Source organism: Colius striatus, chromosome 1, assembly GCF_028858725.1.
Source record: "Colius striatus isolate bColStr4 chromosome 1, bColStr4.1.hap1, whole genome shotgun sequence".
Classification (NCBI taxonomy): Eukaryota; Metazoa; Chordata; class Aves; order Coliiformes; family Coliidae; genus Colius; species Colius striatus.
The window spans coordinates 6,303,273-6,323,827 of NC_084759.1; the positions used below are offsets into that span (position 1 = coordinate 6,303,273).

The 20,555-nt window shown below is 39.4% G+C and overlaps 1 protein-coding gene across 2 annotated transcripts in view; it reads left to right on the top strand.

Moving 5' to 3' along the window:
* Positions 1-20,555, top strand: part of DLG2 (discs large MAGUK scaffold protein 2) — a 1,019,609-nt gene that overhangs the window by 358,147 nt on the left and 640,907 nt on the right. Inside the window, exon 1 of one of the 2 annotated variants that reach the window (XM_061990848.1) lies at positions 12,848-12,949. The exons of the other annotated variant lie outside the window; for it this stretch is intronic. Coding sequence (XP_061846832.1) covers positions 12,848-12,949 — 102 coding nt within the window. Of the gene's footprint in view, positions 1-12,847; positions 12,950-20,555 lie in introns of those variants that run through there. 2 annotated transcript variants of the gene reach the window in all.

Genomic DNA, 20,555 nt, shown 5'->3' on the forward strand with positions numbered 1-20,555 from the left:
TGACTCACAGCTGTAAAATTGCTCACATGCATAACATTCATGAGCATGAAGGTCTGACTGTAGTCAGTATGTCACTGCAGTTCTTGAGGATGTGTACAGCTAACCAGTGCTTTTGCTGAGACAGCCCAGAAATGAGCAAAGGCTGCAAAACCCACTCAAGAAGCAGTGCAAGGAAGTGAATGGTGAGCCCTCTCTGAGTGATGGTTGCCACATCTATGTTGCTTTCTGTACTTGGGATTAGCTAGTTTATCTCTTCAATTGGCCTACTTTTGTTCACACTGTAGTCCTTACTCTGACTGGCACAGCTATACTTTCTAAGGTTTTGTTAAAAGACACATTTGAGAATTACATCAGACCAGTCAATGTACAAGCAAGAAACAAATGAGGGATCACGACTTCACAGAGCTGTGAAGTGGGACAGATGGACAAGGGAGGAAAGGAAAGGAATGGGAGAAGAAGGGTACAACTTCATTCCTTTTAACAGAAAATGACAAAATTCTTCACTCACTTTCCAGATGAAGGGAGGGAAAAGGCAGTTTTCACTTTATAGGAGGCTTTTAAAATGACAGATTTAATAAACAAAGTGACCTCAGAAATCTGGAAAGGAAGAGTGGCATTCCCTGCCTTTGCTGAGGTGGAGGAAGAAGCTGGAAGAGACTGCCAGGGTTAATGAAGATCAAACAAGCCATTCCAGCCAGCAAGACTGTTGTGTAGATACCACATTAAACCACACAGACTTTTCTGTCACACAGTGAGCTGGTTGAGACAGAAGGGCTTGCTTATTTATTTGTTTATTTATTCAATTTACAAGAGGCTCTGGTCAGCACGCTCCCTCAGGGCACATATAATAAAAACAGTACATCAATTAAATCGTGATGTTTACAACATTGACAGAGTGCCTAACAAAGGACTTTGAGTTACTTCAGGTCTGTCCCTTTGGAGAATACTCAGCTTGTAGCTCTCATACATCTGGAAGGTTTAGAGGAGAAAAAGCCTGCATGAATACGTGAATGTACCTTGAAGCACAGTTTGAAGGACAACAGGAGATTAAGCTGTTGTCTTACAGCTGTAAGGGAAGTGAATTCTCCAGTTTAGAGTCCTACATGAGATAAATCTGAGATTTTTAAAGCTATTTGTATGCCTACAATCACAAGTAGGCACTAGTGTGTGTACTTCCTTGCCCTGTTTTTTAATTTTAATTCTGAAATTGTTCAGCCTACAAACTAAAATCCCACAAGGTACCAGCCTGCATCTCTCTAACTTTAAAAATCTGGGCCTTGGTAGACTACTGCTACAGCATTAGCAAATCAGGAGAGAGGCAGCCTCTGAGGTCTCCCTTGTAGTTATTTGGTCAAGCACATTTAGAGACAAAAGTGTTATGTTAAGGGTTTGCCATGTAACAAAAATACACCTTGAGAGTAATAAAGGGTAAACTAAACAAACATCACATACCACTCTGTTTAATGTTGGATCTCAGCCATACAGTGTCCCCCACATGTGTCCTATGTCCCTATTTTCTATCTGTGTGGCCTATTTTCTCCACTTTGTACAATGCAGAGTTAGAGTGGTCAGTTGCCATGAAAGGATCCATGTTACACTCAGGACATTTCCCCAGTGTCTTATTTCCCTGATGGCAGATTTTGCAGTTTGGATCCAACCAGGAAGTCCCTTCTTGTAGTCTTTCAGTTCACGCAGACTAAGTGTTCCCTGAACAAAAGTTTTACTTTCCTTTTCAATCCCCAGCTCTCCCCCAACAGGTCCACAGGGAGAGGCCACACAGGGAGATCAAAAGGAAGTGGTCTGTCTAGATGCATAAAGAGGAAGCAGGCAGGGAAAATCTAATTAAACTTGACCTTAGATTTTTCTCCTTAGATATCTTTAGACACAACAGCAAGCATTGTCCTCAAGGCTTAGTGATTTGGGATGCCTCTTTTTTGAGATTTCCAACTTGACACAGTCCTGGGGTCGGCTTTTAAAAACAAACATGTACTTTTAGTTAGAAGCAGAGATACAGATGCTCTGCACTGTCAAATTTGGTCAGACCTACCAATGTTCTGCACCTACAAAATCAGACCAAAAGCATTTTAGTTCAGGCACTCTAAAATTCTGGGCTACATCTATGCAAGATCACATTAGCCCAGCTCAGTTTCTGCACCTGTAAAAATGGATAGATGGTGTTTAAGTGTCATACCTCAAAGGAGTTTTGTGAAGATCTGTTAGCTAATGCCTATAACGTGCTCTGCACGGATCCGGCGCAACTGCTGTCGTGGCATGGCACTGCTCTTCCTTACCATGCTCAGTAGGAGCACTGTTGCTTTAAAAAGGGAGCTTGTCCAAGCTCTCCTCCTCCACTGGATCTAAGATGGATGCTCCTGCTGCAGCACAGCCTGTAAGCAGACTTTGCCCAGCCTGCTTTTTTTGTTTTTCCTGGAAGCTTGCTCCAGACAAGTCAGCTGCACTGCAGACTGAGCAGAAGCAGGAGGGCAGCTCTCCCCAGGTAAGATACCAGCTCCACAAAGCTGCTCATTCCCATACCTGGACGGGGCAGCACCAAGGATGCTGCCATCCTCAGAATTATGGTCCTCTCCGTCCGTGTCTCTAGCTGACTCACAACAGCTCTCAGCCAGGCAAGAGTCAAACAGCCCTGGACTTCTGCTATCTTACACTTCTTTCCTGGCTGACTGGTGTTAATTTTGTTACCAGGAGGACAGTGAGCCTCCTATTCCCTCACCCAAAGCTGATCTTGTGCACTTTCCATTAGCACAACCTCCTTGGAGGCACTCCTCAATGACATGGGAGCTGCCTGCGGCATGACAGTCCCAAGGCCATTCCAGGGCTGGGCAGCAGCCTTTTCACCCTGTGGTGAGGAGGTGGTCTTCAGTCACCGGAGAGAGCTGAGGGCTTGGCTCAGAAGGGTTTTGCAGGCTCTCGTAGGCCTGCAGCCACCAGAAGCAGTTTAAACTGTGTTGGCTGTTTTCCCTCAGAAACGCATTGATTTTCCACTAATCTGCTCTTCTTTGAGGCATTAAAAATGTCATCTTTAGAGGACTGCAAGTTGGGCATTCCAATGACTCGCCAAAGTTTAGCTTTATTTCATCTTGTTATTCCCATGGATGCTTTGGAGAAGACATTCCACCTGTAAAACATTCATTTTATGAAGATCTTTCCTTCCCTCCCCCTCAGTGGTGGAGCATTGGAGGTAGATGTTCCTGACTGACATAGAGCTGGAGGCAACGTGCTTTTCCTTAATAACTTCAATTGACAAGACTGTTTCACCTCAGCCAGCAGTAACAGACCCCACTAGTGCTCCCTGAACTCTGGGGACAGAGAGCACATGTGCAGTGTCAGCTGGGTGGAAATCCCTGCTGTGACTTGTAAAGACATTTTGGAAAAGCAAGGTGCTGTGGTTAGCGGTCAGTGCTCACTGGGAAGGAGCATAATAGGACCGCTGTGAACAGCCCCTGATCATGCTGCAGTGGAGGGTTGAGCAAGGACTGTGAGCATCAAGGGAGTGCCTGTGCCATGAGAGTGCCCAGTCCAGAAGCTCTGGTGAATGAGAGGATTGATAGGATTCCCAGGCAACTCAGGATTAAACTGGATTGGTTTTTGTGACCTTCAAGGCTTTGCAGTCTTGCTTTTAAAGCTATGACAAGGGGCATCAGCCCATGGAGACAGAGAAGCTGTTGTCTGTGCTGCAGTATTAAAAAGCATAAAAGCAGCACTCTCCCAGCTTTCACAGGATAACCTTTTATTTTTCCTCTGTGAAAAATATTTCAGGTAAGAATTAAGACACACAGGAACAGTTAGAAGGAGAGGAGAAAAACCCTTTAAGAGACATTTTTCTTCAGTGTCCCCTTGACATTATTAGCAGCTCAGCTGGTTTACATCTCTGGGTGGTTTGGGCAACTTCCTCTACAAAAAGACAGGCATTGATGTTTTTCCCTTGTTTACAAGGGTTGATTCCTGGACATGAGGTAGATGCATTTAACAGAAGGATCTGCCATCTTTGTTTGCCAAATCACACTATCAGAGTTAGGTAAGGGGATCGTGTGTGCCTACTGTGACCAGGGCCAATGACCATGGCTCGACCTGAGCACACTGGTGTTAGAAAAGCCAGCAAACAGAGCCTGAGCAGATGTTATCAACATCTGTTTCTGATAGTTATGCTGGAGTTTTGTTGGAAAACTTGCTATAGAATTTTGCTGTGACAACAATGTCAACTCTTATTTGCTTTATACTGACACTGGAGTGAGTGAAGTTTAAGGTTCAGTTTTGTCTTGGTTTGTTTGAGGTTTTTTTATGAAATGAGAATTTCATAGCTGAAAAGTCATTACATGCTAGAAGCCATGAGAACAGTGGCATTTGCCAGAAATGTACACAGAATTTCCTGTGAAGAAAACCTGAGGAAAGTCAATGACAATCTTCCTGCCTGCTGAGAACTGCTGGAAAACAATTTTAATGGTAAGTGGAAAAAATGGATACATTTCTATATAGAATAGTTGTAAAAAAATATAATCAAACATCTGATTAATCAGGACTTCCTTCTCCTATATCAGGGAGAATTTCAGAGCCAAAGAAAATCCTCACAGAGGAAACCAAAACTATTCTTCTGCTTGTAGCACACGTGGTGACAGCTTGAGTGCATCTCTGATGTAAAATATGATCAGCACCCAGCCAAGGTGCCTGCACCTTTAGCCATAGTAAATCTTAACTATAATAATATGAAGCAAGTAATGTAAAACTTATCAAATTATAATTTAGTTTTAGGGTTGGCCCATTTATTTATTTATTTATTTATTTATGCCTGAAATTATTGTTTTGCTTAGTAACATTTTGCAATCAAGATATTGGACTTTCTTGCGAAAAGCTGGTAATGTGAAAAATTCATTTCTCCAAAGTGCCCAAAAGCCCAGCCTTCTTGTGGATTGTGATGCATCATCGATTTTATTTTTACTTCTGCTTTCATCAAGTATTTTTTTTTCTTTAGGCTTATCATTCCTCTCTAAATAGTAGTACCATATGACACAAGAAGTGAAGACTGGTTTCCGGTGGCTGCTCTCTGGAGCTGCTGGCAGCAGTCTGAAACTTCACAGGACTAGATATGGTAGCATAGGCACTGGCTTTTCAATAAAAGCAAATTATGGGAACTGCATTTGAAAATCAATGCCAGGCCCTATGAAACACTTTCAGGAAATGATCAAGGTAATAGTAATGATTTTTTACTTTCTTTTTTATTTGTCTTTGATTTTGTGTTTTCTTCCGTCTCCTAACTTTTATTTAGATCCTAACAACATTTCACATATGACTTTTAAAAGAGATAAACTCTTTATTTTCCTTCAGCCTAGTATCGTTTCCATTGGCTTCCCACTTATATGGGCCATTAATGACCACCAAAACTCCATACAGTCCAAAGACAGTGAGGTCTCAGCAGTGTATGTATCTTCTCAGTCACCGGATACACACTTCTTTAAAATGAACTTCCCCTGTGAAACGTTTTTCGGGATGTAACACACTGTGCTTCAGCTACTCTATTGTTTCCAACTATAAGAATTGCTTCCAAGTACTGTTTAGTGAAGTCTATATCCTGAGCACCCTGAAACTTGTTGGAGGAATGGCACATGTAAAGTTCAACATAAATAAATGACCCGAAGGCAATAGCATGAAATACAAACGTGAAGTGCTGTGTGTAGGAAGGGATATCCAATTGCACAAATACTAAATGTGTATTGATTAGACAGCCAGCAGAGGAGGATAGAGTTGGGTAGAAATGAATCCCAGAGTGAGTCTCAGTGAAAAATATAAGCCTATTACAAAGCTAAAGTAAAAAACTTAAGCTATATTTAGAGAATTACTGTAAGTGAGACATGGAAGGAATTATTGCGTTGGGCAATGTCACCGTTTGGTGCATGCTTTGAGAGGGCTGGAGAGGAAAAGACCAAGGACATTAAGGAATTTATAGTGTATGAACTATGGTGAAGTTTGAAAGAATTAAGTAGAACAAGATGGGATAAACAATAACTATCTTCAAATATATAAAAGTTATGATTGTAACAACAACGGAGATCTATTAAACTACAAGTTTTCATTATGGAAAAGAGACAAGTTAGAGAATACAGCACCAGTTTATAAAATCATGAGTGATAAGGAGAGGATGAATAGGAGTTGACTGTTCCTTGTTTCCTCTATTGCAACAATTTGAGACACTTGATAAAGATATTAGGAACAAAATTCAAAATAAAGAAAAAGAGAGAAGTTGACATAGTAGTGGAAAGCCTGAAGAACTTCTTACCAGAGGGTGTTAGTGATGTAGAAGTTTACAGGGATTCACCGGGAGACTGGAAAATTGATGGAAAATTACTATTGGTGAGCTCTAGCATGTGAGGGCTGAACTGATCAAGAGCTCATTTAGGTGTATGTGTATTAACACTGTAATCACTTGAAGAAATCAAGAGGTCTACTTAATGACCTTAAAATGAGGAAGATATATTCTAGATGTACTGTGTGTTTTTACTCTGTGTTGGCAGGACCAGGGCTTTTTTTTTCTGTTTAATTTGCCATGGACAATTTTAAAAGTTCTAATATAAGATACAAATAAGAATCTTCAGAAAAGTAAAGCTGTTTGGTGGCTGTTGAGGACTGGCAATAATGTGCTTGGGTTTTTTTCCTTCAGGTGATATTTCAGGTAATTTTTCTCCTCTCTCTCATTTTTCTTTTAACTTTTTACCTGGTTAAAGAATTTACTTTGACACGTCATATGCAGTTGGAGACTTTGTAAATGATTAAACAGATATAAATTATTTCCAGAAATAGTTCAGACAGTTTTCCACTAGTTAAAAATGTAAAACTATGCTGGTAATCTGGCACTTTAAAATGTGTAAACATGTACAAACATGAGTGCTTTTTGTAAGAATATTCTCTTTAACTTAAACATCACTGTTTATATGACTGTGTACTTAGAGATATGGATATTTAATTGAGAGACATTATCTCCATCTTCAGGTGGAGAGATTGAGTCATATCATGCTTTCCAAGTTGCCTACTTCATCTGAATTCTTGATGCATGGGTGTTTTTCAGAGCACCCGAGCTGTCCTCTGCCTATCTAGTGTCCTCCATGCTGTGATCTCCCTGCTTGCGGAGAACTGTCTGTCTCCATGAGTGGTCCATACTCTTATGAGCTCTAGGTTAAGCAAAGCAGCTCTCCATCAGCAGGGTCTGCTGTTTGCAGGCAACTCATCCCTGTCTATACACAGAGATTTGAAAAAGCCAAGGCAATTGCCACAAGCCACCATATAAGATGCAGCAGCTGCTGCTCATGACAATGGAAGAGGTGGATTGCTGGTGTTGCAATGGCATCTCACAGAAGTAAGAAACCTTCCTCTGCACAGACGTCTCATCTCTACACCAGTGGCCCTGTTCTTCTTCCTCTTATGGCAGGACCGGCCCAGATCTAGTCTCATATTACCCCTTAGTGCAGGTTGAAGGACAGCTTTTCATGAGGCCCAGACAGCTCACAAAACAGCAGCTTCTTCCTCCAATTTAGGCTGCATTTGAGCTGATATGTAGGGTCATTGGCCAAGAACGTCAGTGGTGTCCTGAAACTCATCAAGAAGAGTGTAGCCAGCAGGTCAAGGGAGGTTCTTCTCCCCCTCTACTCTGCCCTGCTGAGGCCTCATCTGGAGTCCTGTGTCCAGTTCTGGGTTCCTCAGCTCAAGATGGACAGAGAACTTCTGGAGAGAGTCCAGTGCAGGGTGACCAAGATGATCAGAGGACTGAAGCATATTTCTTATGAGGGAAAGCTGTGGGATCTGGAACTATTCAGCCTGGAGAAGAGGAGACTGAGGTTGAACCTCATTAAACTTACAAGTATTTAAAAGGTGTATGTCAAGGGGATGGGACACCTTTTTTTCTGTAGTGTCCAGTGATAGGACAAAGAGTAATGAACAAAAGCTAGGAAAACAAAAAGTTCCACTTAAGGAAAAAACTTCTTTACTGTAAGATTGAGGGAACCCTGACACAGGCTGCCCAGGAAGGGTGTGGAGTCTCCTTCTCTCGAGGTTTTCAAAGCCCACGTGGACATGTTCCAGAGTGACTTGATCTAGGTGGACTTGCCTGAGCAGGGCGATTGGACTATATGATCTTTAGAGATCCCTTCCAACCCCTACCATCTTGTGAATCTGTGATTCTGTCTTTCCTGAGTGGGCTTCAGTGAAGCGTGTTTGCAGCCAGAAAGCCACTCATACCCCAGACTGGATCAAAAGCAGTGTGGGTAATCCATCAAAGGAGAGGATTCTGCCTGTCTTCTTTGCTCTAATGAAACTCCACCTTCAGTTCTGTGTCCAACTCTGGGGTCTTCAGTAGTGGAAAAACTCAATGGAGCAGATCCAGAGGAGGGTCATAATAATGATCAGAGGGATGGAACACCTTTTCTCTGAGAAAAGGCTGAAAGAGCTGGGGTTGTTCAGCCTGGAGAAGAGAAAGCTCTGGGGAGACCATATAGAAGCCCTCCTGTACCTAAAGGGAATTTATAAGAGAGACAGGGACAAACATTTTAGCAGGACCTGTTGTGATATGACAGGTTGGATGAGACTCTGAGCAGCCAGATCTAGTTAAAGACACTCTTGCTCATTACAGGAAGCTTGGACTAGGTGTTTTTTAAAGGTCTCTTCCAACCCAAACCATTATTTGATCATATAATAATTGTTCCAAAAGCAAGTGGATTTTCAGGCAAGCTAAGCCAAGGCTTCTGATACTCATCAACAGACATATATCGGCAAAATTAAGGCTTGTCATCTCCCTCTGTTCCCCAAAATGACCATCTCACCCAGGAAACAGAAATACCCCAAACAACAAACAATTCAACGTTTTAATATAGTCAAGGACAAATATTTAAAAACTGTTTCTGACTCTCCAGGTCTTTACTTTTATTGGTCTGTTTAATTCTTACATGATATATCAGGTGTAGGACAAAGTATGGCTGTTTGAAGTAATGCAGGGGAAGGTATATACACATTACTTGAGGAAGTACCATGCAAACATAAAATCATAGAATCATAGAATGGTAGGGGTTGGAGCTCAGTTGTTTTCAGTTATTTCATTTATTTCCACACAATACAATGTCTATGTATGCATACATTGTCTGAGAACCTGGAAAAGTTAGGTGCCAGAGAAACTGGTACAGCAGGAGAAATTTTACCAACTGAATGGATCAAATGGAAATCATAAGTGGAAATGGAAATCAACATTTCTTTTTCCTTCCATATCTAAAACTTGCAAAGAGTAAGCTCAGACACTAGCACATGACTCTTATTCACTGGTGGAGTAATTTTACTTGGGTCTTCTGCCAATAACTGCACTGCAATTTGCTGGGACTCTCCCTTTTTGATTGATGGCAGGAGAGGGGCTCTTCATTGTGGCAACATGGCAGTTGCAAGCAAGTAGGCTGGATCAGTGCACTCAAGTTCAAAAAAGGTGGAGGGCTCTGAAATCCCAGCAGATCTGTGGAATTTCTGTTTCATACAGTAACATCCACCATAAAAGTTCTGTGTCTCCCACCAGACAGGGCAAGAACCCTTGCTCCTGCAGTATGACTGTGATTCAAATGCCTCTCTTGGCAATTAGCAATGTACTTCCATGTCTGTGATAAGTGCTATCGGAAATGAAAAAGGCAGAGGAGGATCTCTGAGCAGATGTTTTCCTATGGCAGTTTTCTATATGTGGTTGTCAATTGCAATAAATATCTTGGTCAATTGCAATATGAGTTATTATTCCAGTCTGTCATCAGAATGAAGCTTCATTTTCTGTTTTTTTTCCCAAATGACATTACGTCAAGTGACTGTTTTTCGCTTGAAAACAACAATTAGTTTAGTGCGAAGGGATGTATTTTGTGTCTTGTGCAATACTCAGGTGACTGGGGTTTGATGTATTTCAAGACTGAAGTGAAAACATAGGTAAAACCTGTTCAGGTTGAAAATCTGCAGTAGTGTCAGGGACTGGGGAAGAAATGGGAATTTTAATGAACAGATACGTCCTGACTTTTGAGAGCATGAGCCAGCTGAATGCAGTCGGATCCAAAACATCCAAGAGGCTAACTGTCTGATTTGCCTTCCCTTTGAAAACTGAATTTGGAATTAAATGCAGGTGATTTTAGTTAGGGTCTGTGACTATGAACTGGAAATCATATTTATGGGATTATGAGTTCAGTTTTAAATAAGAACATCACGTTTAAAGCATTGAAAAGTGAAGATGTGATGTATTCTTATATTAGAAATGCTAATTATTAGGACAGATTGAGAGTGTTACTGATCACTTAAATGTCTAAGATGGGTGAATATTAGAACTGCTAAACCAGTTAAAAAGCACACTTTTCTAGCATTTTATAGTAGTGTCTCCTAAAAATATTGTCATGCCACCCCCATTCCAAATTAACGCTTCTAAGGCCAATGATGCGGTGTGCTCACACCTTAAGGTAGCACTGTGATTCATGTTTTAATGATAGTGGCTTCTGGCTGTAACTATGGAATGTATTGTCATGGAAACTACACTTTTCTATATTTACACCAGTGCTGGTTATGCGAGAGACAGTACTTGAAAGAAAATCTGTATAATATATAGCTTAATAACAAGACAGGCAAGCTAGGAATAAACAGATCAAAGATTCAGCAATGTTACGGCTGCTGTTTGTCACCACAGTACGTTTCTAAACAGTCTCAGTCAGTTTGAGATGATAACTAGCACAGCAATTCGGAGAGAAGTGCTGCTGTGATATCACTTTGGACTAAGAGGTCAGACAAACTTGGATTATTGATAGCTGATTGACTGGTGTTTGCATAGTGAACTCTCATGACGTGTAACACTTGTGTCCAGGCTGTTAGGAAAAAGCTGAGTGAACTGAGGACATTGGGTTGTAAGAGCCTGCTATTTGCAAGAAATAAACCTTCAGATATGGAACTGGGTGGTAACTCTGTGGAACAGTTCTATCTGTCACTTCAATCTAGAATCTACTGTCATTTTACCGAGCTCAGGCTCTGGTGAGCTCTAAGCTCAAAAATGAATCAGAAAATGTTGTACCAAGTTGAAATTTAGCTACACATAAAAACTGAATAAAAAGAAAGTCATTGTATGATGCAAAAGAACAAGTAGGATCAGAACTGTTTAAGAGAATGGCTCTTTTACCTTTCTGAGCTTTACAAAGTGAGGTTAAGTTATAGCAAAGATATTCTGCTTTAAATACATATACACATGCAATGCACATGCATTTAAATACATTTATATACATATAAAATCTTAACAGAAGAGATCTCCTGCATTAGAGTCTGCAGCCTCAGGCAGATCTTTTTTGAAATTCTGTACCATTCACCCTCTGTACTGCTTGACCTGTCTGCACACAGAGACTTCCATTTGCCATCTTCTCCATTCTGTTGTATAACAGATTTTCAGTTCAAGTTTATTATAGAAAATTGTTTCAGTTGTACCTTAAGAATACACTTGCGATTGCCAGGGAGACAAGCTGCTCTCATTTCTTTAGAAAGAGTTTCTAATTTGATGGGCAGAGCTTAGTGAGTTGCAAAAAGCAGAGTGAAGTCACTGTGAAACAACTGCTGGGTTTACCTTGTTATCAGCTGTGAAATCGTTGAAGACATCACTTTACTTTCTGTATCGTAGCCTTTTCATTTTATATTTGTGTGTCTGCCGTGACCAAATCTAAAACTGGAGGGTATATCCATCCAACTTCTGATATAAATAATCCTCTTAAAAAGTACAGCTAGCGGTTTGCTCATCCAAATGCTTCATTATGCATTTTCAGCTGATGTTGCTTTAACTGAAGGAACAGCGGCAGCTGTAACTGAATCCAAAGCAACGTTATGCTCCCAAACTTCTCTAATTATTGTATTTCTGGAATATAGCGAGCTGTTTGCAGGTTATAGGATAACAGTACTAGCTGGAGTCATTAGTTTCATTGCCTCAAAAGCAGAGTTTAAAGAGGGTTGCATTCTAAGCTTCGTGCTGATGCATTTTCCGTGTAACTTCATATCTTTATTCAGTGCCTCCTGCAATCCTTCAACCTGTCTATTTGTAAATTTGTGCCTGGAGAAAGCTCCCATGTGGCAAGCCAGGATTGGATAAATGTTGCTTGTATTTCTCTGATTGCAAACTCCCAGCATCTGGGATTTTCAGCTTTGAGTACAGTTTGTTTCATGCTGAGATTCATCTTTTTGGGGAAAGCAAAGGTCATCGCTCCTCCGGAGTTGCGACTGATTTGATTCTTTTTCTCGGGGAGGCGCTGGGAAGGGAATCCTTACTGGAATGCATATTGATAAAGGCTGAGAATTCTGGCTTCATAGATAAGTAATTTTTTTTTCTTTTCTCTCCCCACAATGACTATGTATTGCAGCAACTCACTGGCTTTTTACCAAATCAGGAGCTGCAGTATTTTTCTTCCGATGGAATAATTTCAGCCCACTTCAGCTAGCATGACAATCTTATGTGATTGTTATGAGTAGGCGTTTACATCCTTTTACATGCTAATACTGCCACACCTGCTAGTCCCCCTCATTTCCATTTCTCTCTCTTTTTTTTTTCTTCTTCTTTTCTTTCTTTTTTTTTTCGATGTAAAAACTAATCTCCCCGAGGAAGGGAAATCCTGAGATTCACGATCAATGCTGCATCGTTGATTCATCAACAAAGAAGGGGATGGCTGAATGGGACATAGGTAGAGATTCAAGCAGGATGCTTCTGACCAGCAAGAGAAAAGCTAGCTGTTGAGCAGCATATGTTGCCTCTCCATGTGCTGTATTAGCTACTTGTTTTTAGCCTTCAGGAGGCTGCCACTACTGCAGCACTAAAGGAATGTGCCCTATTGTTAAAAATCCTGACTGCTTTACACCAATGATTTGCCACTGCAAAGTTGCATGCACCAACAACACTTTATCGTTGATGTTTGGATGCAAGGTAGGATGTGGTTAATGTCTTTAAATGCATGCTGTAACTCCTTTGAATATCTGTGCTGTTTAATTTCATGTCTGACTAGAGATTCAAGTGCAAATTGTGATACGTTGGCTATAAATAAGGGCTTACAGCCGATATTTTTTAAATGCCAGATTGGAAATAAAGCTTTCTTATTTCCCAGGATTGCATGAGTATAGATTTACATGGGAGAATCTAACATATTATGAAGCATTTGTTTTAGAGTTGACTGTATACTTAGCTAAGAGTGCTAAGATTACTAAACCACTACTCTGCCATTTGATGGGCTGTGTTGATTTTAATGTGTATACTGTTATTACAAAAACACAAACCAGAAAGGTTGAATATCTTTTTTCCATGTATACTACTGGCATGACTTTTAACCATTAAAACAATACTGAAGTATACAGCTCTGCACTCCTTTTTGAGAAATAAATAAAGTAAGCTCCCGAACCCATTTTCAAGTCTATAGGAATATATTTAAATAAGTGTTTTCTTCTAGAGACTGGACAATCATTTAATTTATTTTTTAAATTTAAATCAAAAGGTGGCGCAGTTAGCCAGAGAAGTTTCTTTTCTGGCCACGTAATGAAATCCCACTCCAATTTCTTCAACAAAGGTGTTGGATTGGACTATATTTTTCCCTATATGGATCATAACTTGACATCACAGTATAGCCAATGTTGTTTGTTATTTTAGTGAAATAATACAAAAGTGATGACATGTTTTTAAAACTTATTCTCTTTGGGTAAATAAGTTTGGTTCCTGGATCACTCGATAAATCATGCTGGTTTTACAAGGGGATTTCAGATTTCGTCCCATTCCTTTTCCTTGCTAATCCTCAAAAACTGGATGATATTAAAACTGTTCCTCTATGTTTAACTAGAGTAGGAAATGAGCAGTTCTATAAAAAATGTTAGTGATAGTAATTATTTTTAAATCATCTGTGTAATTGTTTTAATCCTCAAAAATAACTAAGCTACAAAAATAAATTTCTAGTTGTACAGTCCACAAACTGGGGAACATAGTATAATTTTCTGAGTTCCTCTGTGACAGAATAGCCTAAATAAAATGAGGTAACTTTATGACATAGGTTACAGATGACTCCCTAAACGTAGTTCAGCTAGAGGTTAATGACAGATCATCTATTGCCTCATATAATATACTTCCACTCCAACTAGGTTACAATCAACCACTTACAAATTATTTGTCTACCTTCTGCTTTTCCTCAAACTACGACCTGCCTACATCTCTGGTTACTTGACACTTTCCTGAACTAAAGTTTCTGGTTTCTTCATTTCTATTTTAAATAGGCAAAAACATATTCTATTCATGAAAGGGCTGTAATTTAGTCGCTGTGTCATGATGCCACTAGTGATAGAAGTCACACCAAAGATTTAACAGTTTAAAAGCTTTTTTTAATTTGCATCTTCTTCATAAGAATAATTAATATTTCTTTTTTATTTTCACTTTAAAAACTTAAATCTTCTTGTTTTCAAGTGTTAAATTCTAATTAATAAATGTGAATTGTTAGTCAGGAGAAATAAAATGCAAGCCACCCTTCTACAGAGGTAGGCTAGTGGCCTAGGGACTAGTATCCAATTTGTATTCCTGACTGTAAGCACGATTTTCAAAGGATATTCTTTGATGCACTTAAGTTCTTTCATGATTTTCAGATCCTGTTAGGAAGAAGTAAGAGAATAAAAATCATACATTTCCAACTTTTTTTCTCTTCTCTTTCTTTAGCAGTTCAGGCTCATTAAGTTAGTCACAACCAATGTTTTTATCTTCTTGTGATGGTGTATGAACTGCTTCTCAGATGAGAAGTGGATGTGTGGGATAGTGATCATTCTCAGAAAGATGAGAAGGAGCACAAGAGAACTGAATTATCTTTGGTTGTTTCAACACACATCAGTTTATTACCCTTTGATACCACCATCAGGCATACATGAGATATTCTGTATACATACCAGTGTATCACCTCACTTCAAATACCTTTTTCTCATTTCCATTTGTTCTTCAGTCCATATCTAAATACACAACTTTTTGCTTTGGAGTTATAGGGACATATTTCTAGATTTGTGGTTGCAGATCTGTTGTTAACAAGTGAAGCAGCTTGAACAAGTAAGGATGTGGGTTTCTTAAGAAAGCTTTTTAGTTACATAGCATGAAGTCATGGATCCAAACATGCTCATAATATTATGACATCTACAATCACGTGGTTCCTGAACTTAGAAAAGAGAGTAATATACTGAAATGATACTTTATATTCTGGGTGGCAGAGGAGAAAATAGGTCCTCAGAATAGAATGAGAGTTATAAAATATAGGTAGTGGAATAGGTAACAAAGGAATTCAAAGTTCAACCAGATACCTTCATGTGATAAAATAACCAGGTCAGGTTATTAACCAGCTCCTTTCGAAAGGATAGTGTAAGTTACAGAATGCTGTATTGCTCACACTCTTGACTTACAGCTTTTATTTTGTGCAAAATACAGTCTTCTTTTCCTATGAGCACAGAAGTGAGAGAAGTGCACCACATCAGAACCATCACACCCATTTTTATCTGTTCGCAATGCAATAATTTTGCAGTCTGCTCACTCCTAACAGGTGGTGCCAGGGAGTTAGTTTGGGGGGGCAGGGAGAGGGTGTGCATGTCTTACTACACCATATGTTGCAAAGAAGACAGTGGAGGAGTTTTAACTGTGACTGCGGGAAACCTTCCTTTTCAGTTTGATTTCCTGAACTTAGATAGTTGACCTGGTCCTGGACCTTTACTTTCAATGATGTCCAGTTTTATGATCCTTGACCTTGAAACAGAAAAGAATTCATAGTAGTTTAATTTGAAAGGCAGGGTGATTTCTGCCTGAAGTTCCACTATTGCAAGCTACTTTTAACACATTTAGACACTTCTCCTGTTCCTATATTGGGAAGTACCAGAGTCATCCTCACACCGATACAAAGTACAAGAGGGGATAAGCAAGCTTTAAAATATGCCCCTTGGGTACCAAGAGGTGTTTTGCAGAACTTTCTTGCTCATAATCTTGCAGGACTGGGAGATGAATGTATATCCCCTGAGTCCCAGAGTTGTTATACAGCTATGGCACAGATTTGTGTCTGTCGATTAAAGGACGGTTTGTGTGCAAGATAGATCTGCATTCACAGATCTCCATTGAGAAGAAGGGCCAAGAAAGGCATATATCAGATTCTCACTGAAGATGGTAAGACTTTAAATGTACACTTAAATATCAGTGTGTGCTTACTCACCTGGCTGAAATGGGCCCTGTAAAACTTTGTTCAGTATTGCAGAAGAGTTATCTCCCAATTCTTAATATCCTGTTAATTTTGTTCTTACGAGGTGTGTTGGGAAGGGATTTCAGATTGACTGAGATGTTTCTTAAATTACTTTTCAGCCATAATTCTGACACTCACATGAAAGTGGTTTTCTGCCTTATCTGCTTTAACTCTATATATTGAAAAGAGATATTGAGGATATTCCATTGAAAGATGAGTAACATCCCTTTTTGTTGACCTTGACCAATTTTTTTTCATCAATCCTACTTTCCTTTTGATTTAGGTTTATTTTTTTGTATCTATCTTAGCATAATTTAAAAGTTTGGGCTTTTTCTAAAAGGGATAAGATATACTTCTCTCTCTTCTCTATCTCATTCTTTCCTCCTAGCAGATTTATCACAACTAGTCCTCCAGCACAAAAGCTGATATCGATATTTTTTCCTACTATTTGTTTTAGCTGAAATAGACAAATCATGACCTTTTCCACCATCCCAAGTGAGCATCAACCACTTGTTTCTTCAGCTGCCAAACCTTTTATGTTTTACAAAACTGTTGCAATACAGGGGGTTTTATTATTAAAACAAATAGTGAGGGTTAATATTGAATGTCTTGACATTTGTGTTTATTATTTTCATCGTGATCAAATTACTAGAAAACCACTGGTTTTTTGTACCAGCATTATTGATCTCTGGCATGTCACTTAGTTCTTAATCAAGAGTAGGTTCTACATATTGTTTCTATCTCTATAGTCTCTGTACATTGTTATAGTCTAGACTTGGTTAATGTAAGAAACGTTAATTTAAGATGTTAAGAAAATACTTCTCCAACTGTGTACGATACACAATAGACCACAGTCAAAACCTGAATTCTTTAGCTTCTTGATGCATCTCTATGAACTCAAGTGGGTTTTTACATTTCATGGGACAGTCTGAGGTAGTTTCTGGGTGCAACTAGTTAGAATAGTCAGTCCAATTATAAATGACCTTTGAAACTTGTCTTCCAGCCTTACCCATGTGTCCAGTTTTGTTTTGCATTATAGAGTAGGCTTGTAGTGTGCAAACAGGCTACCTTTTTGGTGAAACTAAGGTGAAAGGGGCACTCCAGGAACACATCAAAGACTCTGTAAAATCTTACAAGTGTTTGGTTTCTAAAAACAGATTTACATTATTTCAAAGTAAACCACAACACATATAGATAATGTTGTGATTGTTTCCTTACCAACTCTTCGTTCTATGAATCCATTCCTACTGCTTGTTGATGTGGAGACAACCTCTGAGTCCACTGACATATCTAAATTGTGATTTTTTTTTAGGGGCCAGAACTGTACAGATATACTGTATTCATGATCATTCTGACTTCTGTGATCCATCTGTAAAGACTGATGTATTGCAGAGGATTCCAGAACTCTCTGAAAGGGTTTGGTACCTATTCATAGACAATCAGCAGAGTAAATCAGCTGGAACATTACTGCCACTTGCTATGCATAACATTTGACAGTGGCACTGAGAAACTTACTTCCACATATTATTCTTGTTAGGCCACTGAGGTGTTAAAATAAAAATGCTCAGCAATAGTAGGAGCTGCAGAAGAGATGTAGGATTGCCACTGGCAAGAGCGTCTGAGTATGATCAGTTATGTCACAGATGATTTGTGCATTAGTGTACAGTGCTCAAGGCAGGGAGAGTTTTCTTCTCTGGCACAGCACCTCTCCAAGCCAGGGTGTAAGCCCAAGCAGGTTCAGTGGGCTGTAGCTTAACCCTCTACAGTTTCACACTCTTGGCTTAAGAACAAGTATAAGCCTTCCCAAGCACTTCTCACTCATCACCAATGTGTATGGGAAAAGATGAACTATACATTGTAGTCAAACGCCAACAGATTGAAGTTTTCTCAGGTCAAAGTACCAAGACATAAGGCTGTAGGACCATGCCAGGAACTCCTCCCAGTATTGAAAGAAATTATAAAGTCAATCCTACTCTTCAGAACTCTTGTTCCCAAATGTTGAGGAGCATTGCAATGTTGAGGTACTCTGGTATTGAGACTGAGCAGGCTATGACTTGGGGTTATAGTAGCGCCTGTAGTGATAGGACAAGGGGTAATCCTTTTAAACTAAAAGACAGTAGATTTAAATACAAAGAAATAAGTTATTATGATAAGGATGGTGAAACGCTGGCACAGATTGCCTACAGAAGTGGTATATGCCCCATTCCTGGAAATATTCCAGGTCAGGTTGGACAGGGCTCTGAGGAAACTGATCTAGTTGAAGATGTCCCTGCTTATTGCAGGGGCATTGGACTAGATGACCTTTAAGGTTCTCTTCCAACCCAAACCACTCTATGAATCTATGATTCATAAATGATCCTGAGATCATTATCTCAAACTCAGTGTGGGTGCTGCAAAAATTAATACTGCAGAAGGCACAGGAGTGGCAGAAGCGTGTGGAGAGGTATAGGAGGCATCAGAAGGATGATCCAAGTGGGAGAAATGGAAGAAAAGCACTGAGAAGGACAATGCAGAGACAGCAGCTCAGAGGTAGAATGAGAAGACAGGGATCTGGGCAAGGATCTTGAGGGAGCAAGCAGAAGCGAAAGCAAAACTGGTGGGGTCTGGATAGATTGAAAATGGAAAAAAAGATTGTTAGATCACAAATCCTATGAAATGATCAGCCCATCACTTCAATCATGTAAGAGTTAAGTCACTGGTTAGGGAATGTAAACAAGCTTTACCATTTCGGTCTTGGAGTGAGCTGTCTCACTAGCTGTCACTCACTGTCACTGGCCAATATCTGGGAGGGAAATGCCCAGATATTTTTCTAAAAGCATCAGGATCAGATGTTAAAAATATTTCTCCTTGTATGAAAACACCCTGTCTCTTTTTTCTTTTTTTTTTTTTTTTTTGCCTCTGTCCTGCCCACAAGCTCCCTGTGTGCTATGAAAGAGATGGGTGGCTGGTAAGAGATTCCCTGAGAAACTACTCCATAACAGACAGTTTAAATTAAGAAAGCAGTACTAAGAATGACTCCTTTTAAAATAAAGGTGGAGCTTTCAATACAAGTGTATACACTGAAATAACTTCTGTTGTTTGTGGGATCTTCATCATTTGAATCACTGGTCTTTTTTCTACATATGACCAGAATATCTGCTTCTAGGTGCCCTTGGACACTGGACTGGACAGCCCATGGTGCTTGCTGTGCATGCCAGTGTCATCACAAGAAGAATATTTAATGGTAACACAGCTATGGAGTCTGATTTTCATCACTCTAGATGACTTTAACTTCACCTGAAGCTAGAAGATGCTATGAGTAACCTCCCTATTGTACATTTGAATCTATAGCCATGGTGGGAAATGAGTTTCTTTTTTAAGCTTATAATAAAACAGTGTTGTTTGCCACGGCTCATGAACACAGTATTAGAAATAAGACAATAAAATATACCTCTGGAAAAAGTAGGGCAGGAGGCACATAGCTAAAGGCTACTGAATATTTTGAAGGGGAAGTTCAGAGTTTGCTCAAACATTCTATTTTTCAAATACAATTTTGCTTTAAATTATGCATAATAATTACATCAAATGAAGTAGTTTCAAATAGAAATATATAAATACTTGAATGACTTGATGCACAGCTACGTGAGCTACTTGATTTTACAAACTAATTATTGACTAAGAGAAGGCTATATATAGACATTCATCTTAACTGTAAAAGATGTCATTGAAGAGAGTGATGATAAAGAAGTGTTATATAAATATATTTAAGTGATAATAACAATAAACCTGAAAACTGTCACTGAACAGTTCTCCTCATCTTTGAAAAGTAGCTTTCATGTTTCCATTGTAGCTGTCAGAAATATTTTCATTATTAAAATATAGGTATTTATTACTTTTGATTTTTATTCTGTTCCTTTCAGCTTTAAGTGTTGGATGTAATGTTAATAGTCATTCGAGAGGAGTTTTGAAGAGAGCCTACTTATGGGTTGTGCTGCATGTAATATAGAAACCTGAATGGGAAGAAAGATTACTGGTGGGGATTCCTGTGATTTCTTGCAGAAGTTAATGCTCTGTAATCCCAGGAGAGATGATACAGAATGCTCTGATGAAGTGTTAAGTCTGTTTGGGCTATTCTTCTGAGTCATTTGGCTCACGAGTGTTTTGAATGTCTGACAGTGAAAACAATTTTTCCGGGTTTGGTTTGTTTTGTTTTCAATTTTCCCTCAAACTTACATTTCAGAAACCTTGATTATGAGAATCCCGATGGCTCACTTTGAGGAGATTTCCTTTAGGAGATGCTCCCAGCTGTTCAGTGTAATT